At 37.1% G+C, this 17,187-nt stretch overlaps 1 protein-coding gene across 5 annotated transcripts in view; it reads left to right on the top strand.

Moving 5' to 3' along the window:
- FGF14 (fibroblast growth factor 14) overlaps nt 1-17,187 on the top strand; it is a 615,412-nt gene that overhangs the window by 451,746 nt on the left and 146,479 nt on the right. The window contains exons 2-3 of one of the 5 annotated variants that reach the window (XM_059902613.1): nt 5,473-5,494; nt 8,910-8,933. The exons of the other annotated variants lie outside the window; for them this stretch is intronic. Of the exons in view, the coding sequence (XP_059758596.1) occupies nt 5,473-5,494; nt 8,910-8,933 (46 nt within the window). The remainder of the gene's footprint in view (nt 1-5,472; nt 5,495-8,909; nt 8,934-17,187) is intronic. 5 annotated transcript variants of the gene reach the window in all.

Raw genomic sequence — 17,187 nt, 5'->3', positions numbered from 1 at the left:
TTTGTCCATCTTAAGCTTTTGTTTTTCAAAAACACATTTGTTTTTCTATTGATTAGAAAATCCTCTCAGTATTTCTCATATAATACTACAGAAGAAGACATTAAAAATCCCTAGAGTGAAACACTTCCAAAGGCTTATTTAATAACCTTTAGATTGAAGATGATATGTATGTCATCTAATTCTATTTCATAAATTTTATAGCAGTTTTTACATTCAAAATGGTATCTCAATTTTAAAATAAGTATTTTATTGAAGTATAACATTCACATTGAAAAGTGCACAAATCACATGCAACTTAATGAATTTTCACAAGGTGAATACTCTTGTATAAAGTTCACTTGGATCAAGAATAAAGCAATGCTCCAGAAATCCCATCCATATGCCTTTCCAATCAGTAAACCCTAAACATAGGCAGTATCTTGACTTCTAACACAATATATTAGTTTTCACTGTTTCAAAACTTTATAAAAATATACAGCATGTGCTTTTTGTGTCTGCCTTCTTTTACTTCACATTAAGTTTGAAAATTTATTAATATTATCTCTGGGAGTCGTTTATAACATCGGTAGCCATGTCTCCCTTTATCCTGATATTGATAATTTTTGTCTTTTTTCTCAAATACATAGGACTTGCACATACAAAATACCCATTTTGCTGACATGTATTATATTTTATTAGTCTGTTTAAAAGAAGACACTTTGGAATTAGTTGATTTTTTTCTATTGTATCTTTTTTGTTTCATTAACTTCAGTTCTTAACCTTATTTCCTTCTATTTTCTATAGATTAAATTTGCTGTTTTAACTTCTTGAGAGTATAAATTATAAGTTCATTAAGGCTTTAAGGTATTTAAATATACGTTTAAGATTATAAATTTATCTGTAAACATGGACCTGTAAGCATTTACCTTTAGCTGTATTGCACAAGTTGTGCTGTGTTATATTTTAATTTTCCTTTTAGTAAAATATTTTCTAATTCCCATTGTGATTTCTTCTGTTACTCATGATTATTTAGAAGTGCTTGTTTAATTTTCAAACATTTAGGGATTGTCTAGTTTTTTATAAAAGTGAATCACTAAATTTCTAGGTTAAAGCCACTGTAATCAGAGAACAAATGAAATACACAGATTAAAAACAAAATGTTTATATTTTTTCAGGTGGCAAGTAGAACGTTTTCTCTGTATCAATTACGTCATTTGGTTAATTATGTAGTTCAAATTTTTTCTTTTAACAACTGATTTTTTTCTCCACTTTTGTCAGTTACAGAGGCAACTATATTAAAAATCTCCCATATGATTGTAGATATTTCTGTATTTCCTCTAGACCTGTCAGTTTTTGCCTTTATTCTTTATAGGTTAATATAAAATTATTATATCTTACTCGTAGACATACCATTTTATTATAACATCTTGTTTTTTTGCTTTAATGTTTATTTTGTTTGCTATTAGCATAACTACACCAGCTTTCTTTGGTTTAGTATTTGCATGGTGATTATTTTTCATACTTTTAACTTTTCTATATCCTTATACTAATCTTGACATCTTATAAACATAAATTTATTTTGTTTTACTTTAGTTTTTGTTTTAAATACACTCAATCTCTGACTTTTAATGGGAATATTCAGTATATTTACATTTAATGAAATTGCTGATATAGTTGAGTTTAATTACACCATCTTAACATTTGCTTTTTTAAAAATATTTATTTATTTATTTATTTATTTAGGTTGTGTCAGGTCTTAGTGGCGGCAGGTGGGCTCCTTAGTTGCGGCTCCAGGATTCCTTAGTTTTGGCTCCCCGGCTCCTTAGTTGCGGAACACGGGCTCTTTAGTTGTAGCATGTGAACTCTTAGTTGCGGCATGCATGTGGGATCTAGTTCCCTGACCAGGGATCGAACCCAGGCCCCCTGCATTGGGAGTGCAGAGTCTTATCCACTGTGCCACCAGGGAAGTCCCATCATTTGTTTTCTCTTTGTCCAACCTATTCTATATTCTTTTTGTTGTTGTTGGTTTCTTACATTCTTTTAATGTGTCAGGAATATTTTCTATTCCATTTTCCACCATTATTAGCCTGAGGTTTATATATCCATTATAAATATTTTAGTGATTGCCCTGGATATTATCACATTTAATACTGACTTAATACAGTCTAACATAAATTTGAATCATTCCACTTTTAATAAAATGTTAGAATCTTATTATACTTTACCACTTAATCTCTCTAGCTTTTTCTTTCCTATTGCCATGCTTTTATTTCTATGTATATATAAAACTCATAAGAAATTATTTTTATTGTTTAATGCACTCAATATTTATTTAGATAATTGTGTTTTTCATTGCTCTTTATTCCTTCCTACATTCTTGTGTTTCCATCTGCGATTTTTTTCCTTTTGCCTAAACATCTTTTTTAGTAGTAGTAGTAGTAGTAGTAGTAGTAGTAGTAGTAGTATTTTAGCGTTGTCTCTTGGCTATGAATTCTTTCAGTTTTGTTTGTGTGCAAATTTATTTATTTTGTCTTTATTTTGAATAGTATTTTTACTGGTCATAGAATTCTAGATTGGAAGTTTTCTGTCATCACTTTAATGATATCATTCTATTGTCTTCTGGCTTCCATTATTTCCTCTTGAAAATTCAGCTGTCATCTAATTGTCACTCATTAAAAGGGAATATGCATTCGTTTTTCTCTGGCTTTTTTAAAAAAGATTTTTCTCTTATCTTTTATTTCAGCAAGTTTATCGTGATGTGCTTATGTATAGTTTTATCTGTATTTCTCTTGCATGAGGTTTGCAGCACATTCTGAGCCTGAGGTATAAGGTTTTATGTCAGCTTCAGAATTTTTAAAAATTATATTCAAATATTACCATTGTCTCACTTCCATCTTGCTAGGACTTCAATTACATTAATGTTAGTCATTTTCATTATGTCTCACACGTTCTTACTCCCTTTTCCAGATTATGTACATTTTTATGCTCTGTGCTTTAGCTTGCAAATTTTCAATTGAGTTATTTTCCAGTTATTTAATCCTGTCTTCTTTTGCTGTTAGACAAAAATCTATTGATTTCCTTTCCATTATTATATATATTTTTCAATTTTAGAAATTTCATTTGATCATTTCAGTTCTCTGGTTAGATTGTCATCATTTCTTCTCTTTTCTTAAACATATCAATCACAGTTACTTTAAAGTCTGTGTCTGTTAACTCTAATATCTGGAAACCTAAGAATCTGTTTTTATTTTCTGTTTCTCTCTTGGATCTTGTTGTGTTTTCTTTGGTAATTTGGCAATTTTTACTGAGTTTTGAACATTTTGGGTAGAAAACCATAGAGGCTGTCTATGATTTTATCTTCTTTGGAGAGGATATTTTTTTTCTTTTTGCAGGTAACTAGAGTAGGGGCAGAAAACCCCATTTTATTCTAGTACAAAATATATTTGAAGTTGATTTTCAAGTGTGTGTGTGGGGGTTTCTGTGTGTGTGTGTGTGTGTGTGTGTGTGTGTGTGTGTGTGTGTTAGCTTGTCTATTTCTAGATTATATTTTGGCAAAGAAGAGCTTTATAGGGGTTCCAATTGAAAGCCTGGATGTTTACCAAGGCTACTACTTATTGGCAAGCCCTGAGCTCCAAGTTTTGTCTCCTTAGCATTGTGGACTGCCAAAAGCTCTGCTCTGATTTTCAGCCTTTTTCCTTCCTCTGCTTCTGAAGCAGCAAATTCCGAGAGAACAACTGAAGCACAATACCATGCTTGGCTCCATGTTTCCTTTTGGGATGTTGGCCCCTCAAGTCCTGGTTGCCTGGGAAGCTCTCCAGGGCCTTCAACCAAATTTCTTTCTTTTCTTTTCTTTACTTTTTAGAAGTATCTAGCTTTCACATATGATGAGAGAGTTGGTTTTGTACTGGTTAGTTGGTCATAACTAGCAGTGAAATTGGTTTCCTAATTTTAAATCCTAACTCTCAGAGAAACTGGCAATTCAGAAATATTATTTCACTTTTTGGTCCCCATTTCCTGAATATAGAAAGAATATCACTATCTTGACAAAAATTAACAGAGTTGTTGAGGTACATAGGTATGATCAACAATTCAGTTACAAATTTTCTTCTAAGTCATTTCGTTGTGTTGGAAGAAAATTCTTGACCAGCTTTTTATTTTATTTCCTCTTTTGGAACATTATCTACTGACTAAATTCATTTTCAGTTCTAATTTCTAATCTAATCTGTAGCAATGATGGTTTGCTTTTGTCAATAATTGTTTCTGGATATAAATCTTTTGTATATTATTTGTGTCACGCTATTATAATGCTTGTATTGCCAGCTTTAAGTATTTTAAGGCTTTCGTGTTCTACTGTAAAAATGGGGTTGTTTTTTTCATTTTCCAAATTCATTTCCTGGCAGTTGCTAACAGCAACAAAGTTGTAGATCATCAAACCAGCTTCCAGAATGTTAAAAACTTGTGGGCTTGCAAAGAATAATATAAAGATTTGTATGTGTTCTAATTTTGGCTTTGTCCTTAAAGTTTACAAGAGAGATGAAATGGCAGATCCCATGCTCCAGGCTACTATAACTCTGGGAAAGAGTTTTATTCGTATTCACAAACACCTTTAAAAGACTGGAGTATACTTGACAAGAATATTCTTGCTTGAATCCTATGGTATGCTTTGATGCTGGTACTAGCTTATGCCCCACCCTGAACTGCCTTGGTCTTGCAGAGCTCTTTCAGATTAGAGAAGTGTATTTTTGAATAAATGACTCAGTTGCTACACGCTTCAGTATCTTTATTTGTGAAGTAAGTTAATATAATTATATCTATTTTGCTTGTCTCAAAAGTAAGACTCAAATGAGATCATACACGTGAAAGTGCTTTGTAAATTGCCAAACTCTATATACATACAATGAGGGGCAAACCCTGGGCCTGGGTAAAATCATTCAGTACATCTGTTGATCAGGGCACTCCTCTTCTGTATGCATGACAACACATCTCCTAGCACATTATGTTTCTAATTTCATTCCCAGGAATATTAACATAAATCGGTTTGGAAATCTAGGCTGGGAGGAAAAGGTAAAAGTTATTGGTTACTTACCTTCACATTTCTTATCTTTATTTGTGCTATAGTGTATTTTCCTATGTCTTTCCTAGAAGGAATTTTTAAAAAAATCATCCAGTTCATTAATCTTATTGTATAGATAAGGTAACCCACAAATATAAAGCCCAAATATGTAAATTTTCCTATGATGGTCTCATGTTTAGTCATTGTCAGAGCCAGATTAGAAATGATTCTCTTAATTTGTTTTGTTGATGTACTATGAGTATAACATAGCATTGCACCATTTCAGATAAAACATACACACAGATACACACATGTCTGCCTGTGTGCACACATATACATACAGAAAAAAAAAAACCCAACTTTTCTCAGGTTGTGCTGAAAGATCTAACTTCATTTCATATCTCTTCCTTCATTCCAAAGTAAATTTCCCTTCCATTCAGATACGCCTCTGTTCAGGCATTAGTTCTTCCTGTTGGAATCTTTTGCTGACTCTCAGCTGGCATATTTTTCTCCACCGTGTAATCACACTATGAGAAGATCTGATTATTAGAGCCCAAAGTCTATGAACAGGATCTATAAACTTATTGAAGAACAGTGTGATGAACAGGATCTATAAACTTATTGAAGAACAGTGTGATGGCCAGAGAGTGATACTAGATGTACAGAAGTGAAAGGTACAGGAGGGTGAAAATGGAGAAGAAAGCCCTGGAAAGTAGTCAAGTACAGAAAGAAAAGGCACAGCACCTTAGTGTGTGTGTCAGAGCTTCACATTTTGTACTCCGGGATGTGGGGAGGATTGATTTGAAAATAAAAGGCAAAATATTTAGATGAGACTCACTTGGTAACATGAACACAAAATGATAATGCTCAGGGACCATGATTGTTCTGCCTCAGTGGTAGACAAAATGTTTTCTGCTAGCCAGCATACTTTGCAAAGGGGTACGGATACTCTTGGGGAACAGAGCAATATATGGGGGTGTGAGAGCCCATAGCTACATCTTTGTGCAGCATCAGTTTTAGTTATAATTTAAAATATTTTATATCAAGCAAAAACAGATTATTGAGTAGAATACAAATTTCAAATTTTTGAGTAGAATACATGATTCCAAAGAAACTCCTGCTTACTGGGTGCTATTTGAGGCTACTTCCCACAGACTCACCAGTAAATAGGACAACTTATTTTGCTCTGCTCTTAAAAGTACTTAAGTAAAAATGTTTGAGAATCACTGGAACATTTGTGTTGTTGAATATCTAGGCACCCTATATAGTTCTCACAAATCCTTCCTTTCACTCTCTGACCTTCTGAATACCAAATATCAGGTGTTGCCCTTTCTAATTCCTAGTGTGAAGTATAGATAGTTGATTCTTTGCAAATTAATGCATTCTTTTCTTCTACATTTTAATTTGCTAAAGTTACTTCTCTTGGAAAGCTGTGTTTGTACGTCATGGCCCTTCTAATGAGAGTAATTATTTTTCATCTGGCTTTAAAATGTTTCACAAATTTGCCTAACATGAAAGAATATCTTATATTCACATCCAGGATAAGAAAGAAGCATTTTTACTGTGTAAAACCAACTTTGAATGAATGAACAGGGGGAGGAAATAAAGGAGGAAATGGAGAAGGAATATATAAAGTGCTTCACCTGGTAGAATTATATACTGAAATTGATGACCTTACTTTGTATTTGTAAAGGACTCAAAACATTTGAAGGGATATTAAATTTTCAGATTTCAAAAATTCTTGAAAATCCAATGGCTTCTTTAAAAATATGACTTAATGTACTTTGGAAAAAGTAAAATGATCCTTCCCAAGCAGTCATTAGGAGATTAAAGGTGTGTAAGGTCTCTGAATCATACAAAAGGAAGTATACTTAGACTTTGATTTAAGGAAATTCAGAGATAGATATTAATATTAACTGAGTCTCAAAAGTTGACTTATCAAAGATATATTAAAGAAAGAATGTATTTTGAGTCCCAGATTTAATTGATGTCCAAAAAAAATTCCATACTGGATAAATTAATATCCTTTATGTGGGCCTTAAATGGGAAAAAAAATTTTATCATCTACTTGACTTTGTTGTCTTTGGTTACAGTAGAGTTAATATTTTTTTCTTTTTCCATACTAGATTGTCATGCAAATGCAAATTGTGTTGGAAATGCAAAGTTAAAAGATGACTGGTGTTAGAATAAAGAAGTGCGAATATATTTGACAATCTCAATTACTGACATCACTGTTACTGAGTAGAATTCCTCCTCATCTTCCTTCCTTCTTTTTTTAAATCTTAAAGAGAAACTTATAAATATCCAAAACCGTTATAGGAGATTTGAGAAGCTCAATTTCCCAATTGATACCCACTTTAACTCAATTAATAACAGAGTCTGTCAACAGGTATATGGTAAGCGATACAATGTGTTATGAAGAGCATCTTGGCACAGGTATTGAGTGTGAGTGGATATTCCTATTCACAGCTTTAGAGCAGCAGCCCAGGGTGTGGAGAAGTACTTAATTTCTCATCCAGCTTCCTTGTACTCCAGACAAGGATGAGTCTCAGTTCCTCTGAAAATTGTGGGGTTCACTGCACTAACAGATAATCCCTAAGATACTGTCTACCACCACAATGGCCTTATGTAGGTGGTGTTTCTTCAATTAGTAGTACAGCAAACAAAACAAAGTGTTACTACTCTCGTGCAACCATTTTCATTTTTCTATATTCTCTTCCATGTTTGTACATTATTTTAATCATAATGTGGATACAATCCAATCTTAGCTGGAATTAGTAGATCTCAATTGAGTTAAGATGTATGAAAGCGCCTTTAAAATTCTGTAGGGCCATCGCAAAGGCAAAGAAAGCCTGTTGTTGTTCAGATTCTTTCTTAAATATCTTTCCATATCTCCACAAGGGGGAAAAGTGCTTTAGAAAGGACAGGAAATGTTGGGAGAGGCTGTGGGATTCAGTGAAAGTGCTTTCACAGACACAGAGGGCCAACTGTGTGATGCTGCAGGGGGTAAAAGATACAGTCCCTCCCTTTGAAATGCTAACACTCTACTGCAGGTATATTAATTTCTTACTGCTGCTATAACAAATGACCGCAAATTTGGTGGCTTAAGACAATACAAATGTATTATCTTATAGTTCTGAGGGTTAGAATTCTGACGTGGGTCTCACTGGGCTACAATCAAGGTGTCAATAAGGCTACATTCTTTTCTGGAAGCTCCAGAGGAGAATCCATGTATTTGCCTTTTCCAAATTCTAGAGGCCTCTGGATTCCTTGGCACACGGCTGTTCCTCCATCCTCCAAGTCAGCAACGTTGCATCTGTCTGATAATTATTCCAAAGTCATATCTCCACTTTCCTTTTAAGAACTCTTGTGATTACACTGGACCCCCCCCCCCAAATAATCCAGTATAATCTCACTATGGCCCTTAGCTTAACTCTGTATGCAAAGGCCCTTTTGCCATATAAGGTAACATTTTCATAGATTTCAGGGGATAGGATGTGGACATCTTTGGGGAACCATATTCTGTTGACCACAATAAGGCAATGCCATGAACAGATAATCACAACCAACACAGTCAAAGAAACATCAGCACTTGGCCATAAGGTGTTATGAGAGCATAATGAAAGCTGACTTCATGCAGCTCTGGGTGCGGGGGGACAGGAAAGTCCTGGGAAAGGTGGTACTGGATGGGGAGGTGATGATGGGGTGAATAGGAAATAGCCATTTGAAAAGATGCAGAGGCTGGCTTTAGACAGCAGGTAACCAATGCAGAGAGCAAGCCTCTGTTAAAACAGCCTATCATTTCTACTGCCTGTATAGGCCTATGTAGCTCTCACTTTTATGCATTTGTCACCATCCCTCTGTTACCATCTCAGAGAAAGGCCCTGTCATCGGCAGCATGGTCATGGGGATGGTATTTTAACTGCATGCATCGTATGTGTCCAACAGTCCAGCAACCAGAGCAATCCTTTAAATACCTGCACAGGATTTTGTCACTGCCTGCTTTAATTTCATGACCTACCATATTCTCAGGGTAAAATTCATTTTTGACACAATTAACCAGACCTTCTGACATTTGGACACCTACCTACCATTTCTTGATATTGCTTCTCACTCCTTTAAAATAATGTCTGAGATTCATATAGCATCCTGTGACATTGGTTGGCCAAGTATTTTTATGTCCACTATGTAGAGAGATTTGGGAGGCTATGATTTACTTCAAGCCACACAGCCAATAAGTGCCTGACCCCCCAGTGTTCTTCCCATTGCCGTGTACTAAGGCCAGTCTACTGTCAAACTGTAGATTTTGTTCCTGGCAGTTTCAGGGATTTAGGGACAAACCACCTCATTGTTTTCTGCAAATTCATTTTCCCTTAAACCAGACAACACTGGGATTGGGGTACTTTGGGGGCATGGTAGTGAGTCATAACAAGTTTAATTCCTTTCACTTTACATGTTCAATGGCCCACATAATTGCAAAGCATAGACACTGCCTCTCTGCTGTTAAGAGAATTAACAAGTTAAGAATGTCTTGATTTTAATTAGCTTTTCCGATGCCCAAATAATATATGTGGCTAAGTGGGAAACAATTAGGGTGAGGACCATTTTCTTTTGTTTCTGAAACACTTTTTAAAGTGTTTAAAGAATATGCAAAAAGAACTTATATGGAAATCTTCATATTAAAATTCTTTATGGAATATGTGGTGCTTTTCCTTAGGGGAAAATTATGAGATTGAATAAGGACCACATTGTTTAAAACAGCAAGTAAATGTGAAAAAGAAAGTGTTTCTTTTGCATCTTTGTATTGACTGTGAGTTACCCATTTCCTTATTATTTTCTTTTCCCTGCTGTGCAAACTCTAGATATCTTAAAACTTAGCCATTGATACTATTAACCATTATACTATACGTTCCATCAAATAATTGGATAACTTGCCTTTGTCTATGTCTCAGTCTCTTTACCTCTGACACCACTCACTGGCTCCCTGCACTTGTACATGAAGCTTTCATACTGCATCTTCTCCCCCTATTTCTGATGTACTCCATCTCAATTATAGATAAGAGGAACCCTCTGTGACTGGTGGGATAATGAAAACTCCATAATTATTTCCTACTACATCCAGCAGCTTTGAAAACAGGGACCAAAGCCTAGATTTACAGCTTACTATGTGAACATTGTCAAATTCCTTATTTGGGTAAGTCTCAAATTATACATACGTATTTAAATTTTAAAAAATAGAGCTAATAATAATTGATATGTATGATAGTCCAAGGATTATGTCATGTAAATGTTTATAAAATTCTTGGTATGATACTTCACACTACTGAGTAATGACTAAATAATGGCTGTCATTATTATTATTAGCATTACATATTGAAAAGTACAGGGCGGAACATGAGGACTGGTGTCTCCCTGTGGGAAATAGAGAGAGGTGAGGAGAAAGAAGGATGCATTCTGATATTTCTAGGCATGAGGGTGCTTTTGGGAAGTAGGCTGCTACGAATTATTCCTCTGGGATGCTCCCATCTGAACGCTGGGAGTCAAGGGGACCCATCTCGAGGGGGAGCATCTGGAATTGGGTTATTTTCCACACAGTTGGGGAGAGGGGTGCGTGAGGGCACTGTGAGGGTCCAGGCGTCTGGAGTGTCTGACCAGAGAGGCTCTTATAGAGGAAGAGGCACAGAAAAAAGGGTAGAGCGTTTCCCCACACAAACTACCCATCTTGCTGTATTATTGTTTCCAATTTCACCAAAGATTTGGAGATTGGGGATTCTAATTTAAATTCTTTTTTATAAAAGAGCAGAAGAAATAAATGGTGGAAAAGAAGGAAAATTTAACCTCTGCTTAGCCTCTCCTAAGTGCCAGATGCAGTTCTTAAACCAATATACACCTGATCTCATTAGTGGTCTTACCTTGATGGTTTGACATTATTCCACGTGTGTGCTTATGAATGAGAAAACAGTCTCTGAAAGGTTAGGCACTTATTCAGGACAGGTCCCCATTAATGGGGTCTGCGTTCATGAATGTGCAAAAGAGTAGACTCTTCTCTGACTAGGAAACATTTTGTTCCAGCACGTGGGCTGTACAAGAGTAGAGCATTGTTGTTACAACTCATACTGTTATAACTTAGTGCATGTTGTCCTCTCTGAGATTTGAGGGTTCTTTTTTAGTTCCAACTGTATTTCAAGCTTTGCCTTTCTGGGATGACCTTATGAACTACAGATCTCATTTGAATGGAGGGACTTAAATGAACAGCAGTCACCAAATGGCTCTCCCTGACACATGGCAGAGCAAAACAGATGTAAAGATTTCATACAAGAATCCTAGAAGTCGGCATTAGTCCATTTTATAAAATCAGTATCTTCTCAGGTAAGTCAGGAAATACTTTTTGCAAGTGGAACTTACTGGTATTCCACAGATGTAGGCTGATGAGGATAGAAAGAAGCCATCATACAAGAATGCCTCAAACCCCCTCCCCAGAAAGTCTCTGAAATCTGCACATCAGCACATGGTGAGGGCCTTGACATAAGTCAAGATTTAGGAACTTAATTCTAACATTTTCACTAGAGAGGAGCTATGTTTTTGTTTTGTTTTGCTTTGTGTTATCTAAATAAATTGAGCTTTAAAACTCAATAAACTATATTTAAAATAGATAACCAACAAGGACCTACTGTATAGCACAGGGAACTCTGCTCAATATTCTGTAATAACCTAAATGAGAAAAGAATTTGAAAAAGAATAGATACATGTATATGTAGAACTGAATCACTTAGCTGTGCACCTGAAACTAACACAACAGTGTTAATCAACTGTGCTCCAATATAAAATAAAAATTAAAAAAAAAAACTCAACCAAGATGATTTAGTAAAATATCCAAATCAAGGAAACAAAGACTGTTTCCCCATAGGGAGGGTAAGAGACCATTTCAAAAGCAGTGGGATATCTAGGCAAGGCTTTGATGTAGGGCACTATTTTGATAGGCATTGAAGAAGAGGAAATAGTTTGGTTAAAGATGTGTATAATAAATATGTGTATGTGTAACCAAGCAGCACCACAAGGCAAAGACATTTTCAGATCCCAAAACATTTTAGGATTTAGAATCAACTCCATCTCTCACCAACTGGGCAAGAGTGGGCAAATGCTGTATATTCTCAGATTCAAGTTTTCTCTGTGTATTATACAGGTTAGGCTAAAGATTAAAATGAATCATGTGCATTAAAGTTTCTAGGTCTAGTACACATATAGGAAGGCTGTATTCCCCTTTTCTTTCATCTGATGAAACATCACCTTAACATTTTCTTTTTGATCAGTTGTTTGTTTCCTAACATAGAAACGGATGGACTTCCTCAATTGTGGTTTTGTAAACATGTTCAGTTGTGTCTTTTCTCTTTACTTCTGTATCTGGTGGTTAAATTTGGGGGCATAAGATAATTCTGTTAACTCCTTTAAACTTTAAACTCTGGAAAACGCATTACAGTACTGATATTGAGACACAAAATTTACATCAAATTCATTTCTTCAAATATGTTAGTACATGAGAAAAGACAACAGCTATTCAGGGAGGTGGAAATTGCAGCTCGGATTTTTTTCATCTGTTTCTGCACTAAATCAATAATCATGATAGTTAAACTTTATTTGTCATTTGATACTCACTGTGAGGCTTCCCCATTATTGTATATAAGTAAGTAGAAATATATCTCTCAAGATGTATTTTTTTTGCTGTTTCTCATCCAAAAGAAGACATGGCCTTTTAAAGTTGTCTCCCTTTGAGTTGATCAGGGAGATACTAATATATTTAGCTTATATGAACACATTTCAGGAAAAAAATTTTTTTTTTTTTTTAAAGATTGATTGATTGATTGATTGATTGCTATGTTGGGTCTTCGTTTCTGTGCTAGGGCTTTCTCTAGTTGCGGCAAGCGGGGGCCACTCTTCATCGCGGTGCGCGGGCCTCTCACTATCGCGGCCTCTCTTGTTGCGGAGCACAGGCTCCAGACGCGCAGGCTCAGTAGTTGTGGCTCACGGGCCCAGTTGCTCTGCGGCATGTGGGATCTTCCCAGACCAGGGCTCGAACCCGTGTCCCCTGCATTGGCAGGCAGACTCCCAACCACTGCGCCACCAGGGCAGCCCAATTTCAGGAAAATATTGATAAGGATTGAAAGCTTTTTTTTTTTCTATTAATGATCTTGTTACATTCCCTCCCTTCATGAAGCAACAGAGTAAGCTTGCTTAAAATATTATTTAAATTAATCCCCGGTGGAAATGTCAGTAGGAATGATCTTGAATGACCTAAAGTCACAGCATTTAAAAAGTCTTCCATTACTAGACCACAACCAGCCTTAAACACACACACACACACACACACACACACACACACACACACCGCTAACCTGCTAACATTCGCTACAGCAAAGCTTAGAATTTTGGATTTGGAAATTTAGAAACACAGCCAATACGTTTCTCAGGTTAAATTTTTAACATTTATTTTCCCCAGCTTTCATTGTATGTAAAGTAATAGTTTGCAGCTGATAGTGTTCTCTAAAATGTCATGACATCAGATCACTTTTCAATTAAGGAAAAAAAAAAAACCCAGACAAAACAGGCTGACTGTCTCTCCGCTGCTGATGTGCCACCTGCTCGCCTTGAGTTTCCTGGACGCCCGGAGCTGCCTGCAGACTGCAACCAGCCTTACCTGGCAGCACCCTCACCCCCTCCAAACCCAGCCTGTCAGTCAAGACGTCTTCAGAAACCTCTTGCCCCATGATCACCTTCCCCTGCCCTGGGAAGCCCACGCCTCCTTCCATACCCCACATCCTGGCCATCTGTGATTGGCCCACACCTCGCTTTGTCTCTGAAGTCTTCCCTTAACCATGTGGATTAGAAGGACAGCTCTTAGTGTGTGTGTCTCCACCACACGTTTTTCAGCTAGTTACCAAGGATGGCCATCTTCTTTGGCCAGTGGCATTTATAAATGAATATTAAGTCTTTTGTTATTTTTTAAAATAAATTTATTTATTTTATGTGTTTACTTTTGGCTGCATTGGGTCTTCGTTGCTGCGTGTGGGCTTTCTCTAGTTGCAGTGAGCGGGGGCTACTCTTCATTGCAGTGTGGGGGCTTCTCATTGCGGCGGCTTCTCTTGCTGCGGAGCACGGGCTCTAGGCGCCGGGCGTCAGTAGTTGCGGTGCGTGGGCTCAGTAGTTGTGGCTCGCGGCTTAGTTGCTCCGCGGCATGTGGGATCTTCCCAGACCAGGGCTCAAACCCGTGTCCCCTGCATTGGGAGGCGGATTCTTAACCACTGCGCCACCAAGGAGGTCCCCAAGTCTTTAATTATTGTTGATCTGTTTCTGTCTAAGCTACCTTGACGTCCACATGAAACTGTAAATTCTTTAAGGAAGAAGACACCTTAAACTTTCTAGTAGATTTGGGTCTTAACACTGTCTTTTGTACAGAGTTGGAATGAAATGAAGACTTTTTCATTTGTTTCTATACCTGTGTGCTGAAAGACTGAACCAGGATTTAAAAACTGGTAACCATGTTGGAATTTCTATTCTGTACGAAATTATAAAAGTAAAAAGAAAAGAACAGGCATGGGCAGGCACATGCTTAAGTGGTGTTTCTCAGTGCAGTGGTTTCAAGCTTGGCTTTTCGTTTTGTTTGCGCTATTCTTTGTTACCTGAAACCAGGCTCACTGAGGTGTGACTGCAAACCTTCCAGATCGGATCGTGTCCTCCTTTGTGGCTCCCGGCTACTCTACTTCTCTGGTTCTTCTCCAGCACACTGTGATTTCTTTCAGGGGCCGTAGCAAGTCAGTTACAGGTCAGAAAGGCTTTTGGGTGAAGAGGAACTTTATGCCCCGAAGAGAGCAGGCGAGTAGATGTGAGGGTACAGAACCCGTGGGGATGAGCAATAAGTCATTCTCTGTACCATTTCTAAAGGAGCTGTGCTAAAATACGGTCTCTGAGTAGCGCCTTTCCCAGCGGTTTTATTTCTTTATTTTAGAAATTAAAAGTATGGATCTGATGCCAAAGCCGCAAACCCCAAATCCAATTTAAGCAAAGGAAATCAAGACTTAAGACTCAAGTGTGCACTTGGAGGAGATGCGGGAGGTGGAAGGAGGCTCTGACTCTCAACCAGCTCCCCACTTCTCTTCCTCCTGCCCACCTGGCACCCCGAAAACATGTCCAAACTGCGAGATCGCTTATTAAATTAGCACACTCTGACTCTGAAACTGTATTTGTGAAAGAGTTAAAGTAGAACTTTTAAAGAAAATTCAAATACAAAACAATGAAAATTGAATACATAAGCTAGTGCAAATTTTCTCCCAGACTTGAGTAGATCAAACTCCCTTTAAAACATGCCTGGCTTGGTAAACAACAGGGACCTACTGTATAACACAGCACACATTCAGTATCTTGTAATAACCTATAATGGAAAAGTATCTGGAAAAGAATATATATATATATATATATATATGTATATATATATATATATATATATATAAACTGCATCACTTTGCTGTACACCTGAAACTATCACAGCATTGTAAATCAACTATACTTCAATTAAAAAAAAAAAATACCTGGCTTGTCTACAGCTCCACACCCCACAGTTTGCTTTATGAGGTATGCAAACATTCTCAATCTTTCCACCGCTGTAGATGTCCGCTATCTACCTTTTGCTCTAACGAGCAAGGCTTGTCTGATTTTCTTCAACAACTTAGTAAGAAGTAGTTTCCTTGTCTCCTTCCTGCCCCCTCACAAGTGCCTACTGTTCCTCACTTCCTGATTGCTTTTAGCCCAACCTGTAGGGAGAGGAAAGGGCAGTGCTTGCCTTATTCATTGTATGGGGGGAGGGCAGTGGTTCCAAACCTGTCCTTTCAAACGGTACTGGACTTCCACTTGTTTAAAAATAAATTTGAGTTTTACTCATATTTGTTTTGTATCTTCAGTTAAATGGTTTTTTTAAAGCAAGCTTGAAATTAGAGCATGCACAGCGGCATTCTCTTCCCAATTCCCTTAATAGATGAACATCCAACCTCTTCTTGACACTGTCAGGGCCAGGGAACCCATCACTTTGTAGGAGAGTTGGTTCTCTCTTTCACTGCACAGCTACGAGTGTTGGGAACTTCTCCATCTTTATTGATTAATTTATTCATATATTAATCATGTATTTATTGAGCGCCCACTATATGACAGGCACTGTTCTAGGCACCTGGGATATAGCAGTGACCAAAGATATGACAATCAGGGTCCTTATTTAAGGGCATTCAATCTGGGCTTCCCTCTACTTATTTGTCCTACTTCTGTCTTCCAAATAAATTCCACTGTTTTCATGACAGATGGACAGATATTGGAAAATGACTGATTTTTGCCTTTTTCAGATTAAACGTTCTTTGTTCACTGTGTCAATCACTGTCCTCTAAGCTATCAGTGTCCCCTCATTGTGTGCCTTCAGCAAGCCATTGTGACCTCTGTGTGGTCTGAGTACACTTGGGTCCTCAACCAGAGCAGGGCTCAGTGTACAGGGACAGGCTAGGAGGCCAGCCTCCAGTGGTTTCCGTACCAGCTCCATCATTTCCTTGTTGTGTTCTCTTGGGCAAGTCACATAACACTCTGTGCCTCAGTTTCCCCTTGTGTAAAATGAGACTAAGAATGCCACCTACCTCAAAAAGTTGCCGTGAGATTAAATGAGGTAGTATAGGTAAAGCACGTAGAGTAGCTCCTGGCCCAAAGTATATGCTCAGGAAATGATAGTTGTTATTCTTACTATTGTTATAATTGGTGTTGGAATAACCTTTCTGTTCCTGCAGCCTCATTATTTCAGGACTCACATCATATGTTGGTTTACCGATGCTGGGGATAATTGACAGTAATCTGCTTTGGCTATAGGTTCCTCTCAGCTCAGCAAAGAGTCTGGGGCAGAGTCCATGTTCAAGAAATGCTGGCTAAATATCTTGGCTTTTGAAAATACTCTTAAACAGAACATAGGAAGGATTTCTCCTCTTATTTTCCCATGTGAAATGATATATTCCTGTAGCTATATTCTCAAATTTTAATGGCTGATGTGCTGTTAAGGATTCTTTGAAAAAGTTGTTATAAACTGCCATTCATTTTAAGCCTTAATTAAAAATGGTGGAGAGGCACCACTTCTTGTG

This window comes from Balaenoptera ricei, chromosome 18 (assembly GCF_028023285.1).
Source record: "Balaenoptera ricei isolate mBalRic1 chromosome 18, mBalRic1.hap2, whole genome shotgun sequence".
Taxonomy (NCBI): domain Eukaryota; kingdom Metazoa; phylum Chordata; class Mammalia; order Artiodactyla; family Balaenopteridae; genus Balaenoptera; species Balaenoptera ricei.
This window is presented reverse-complemented; position numbering and strand designations above follow the sequence as displayed.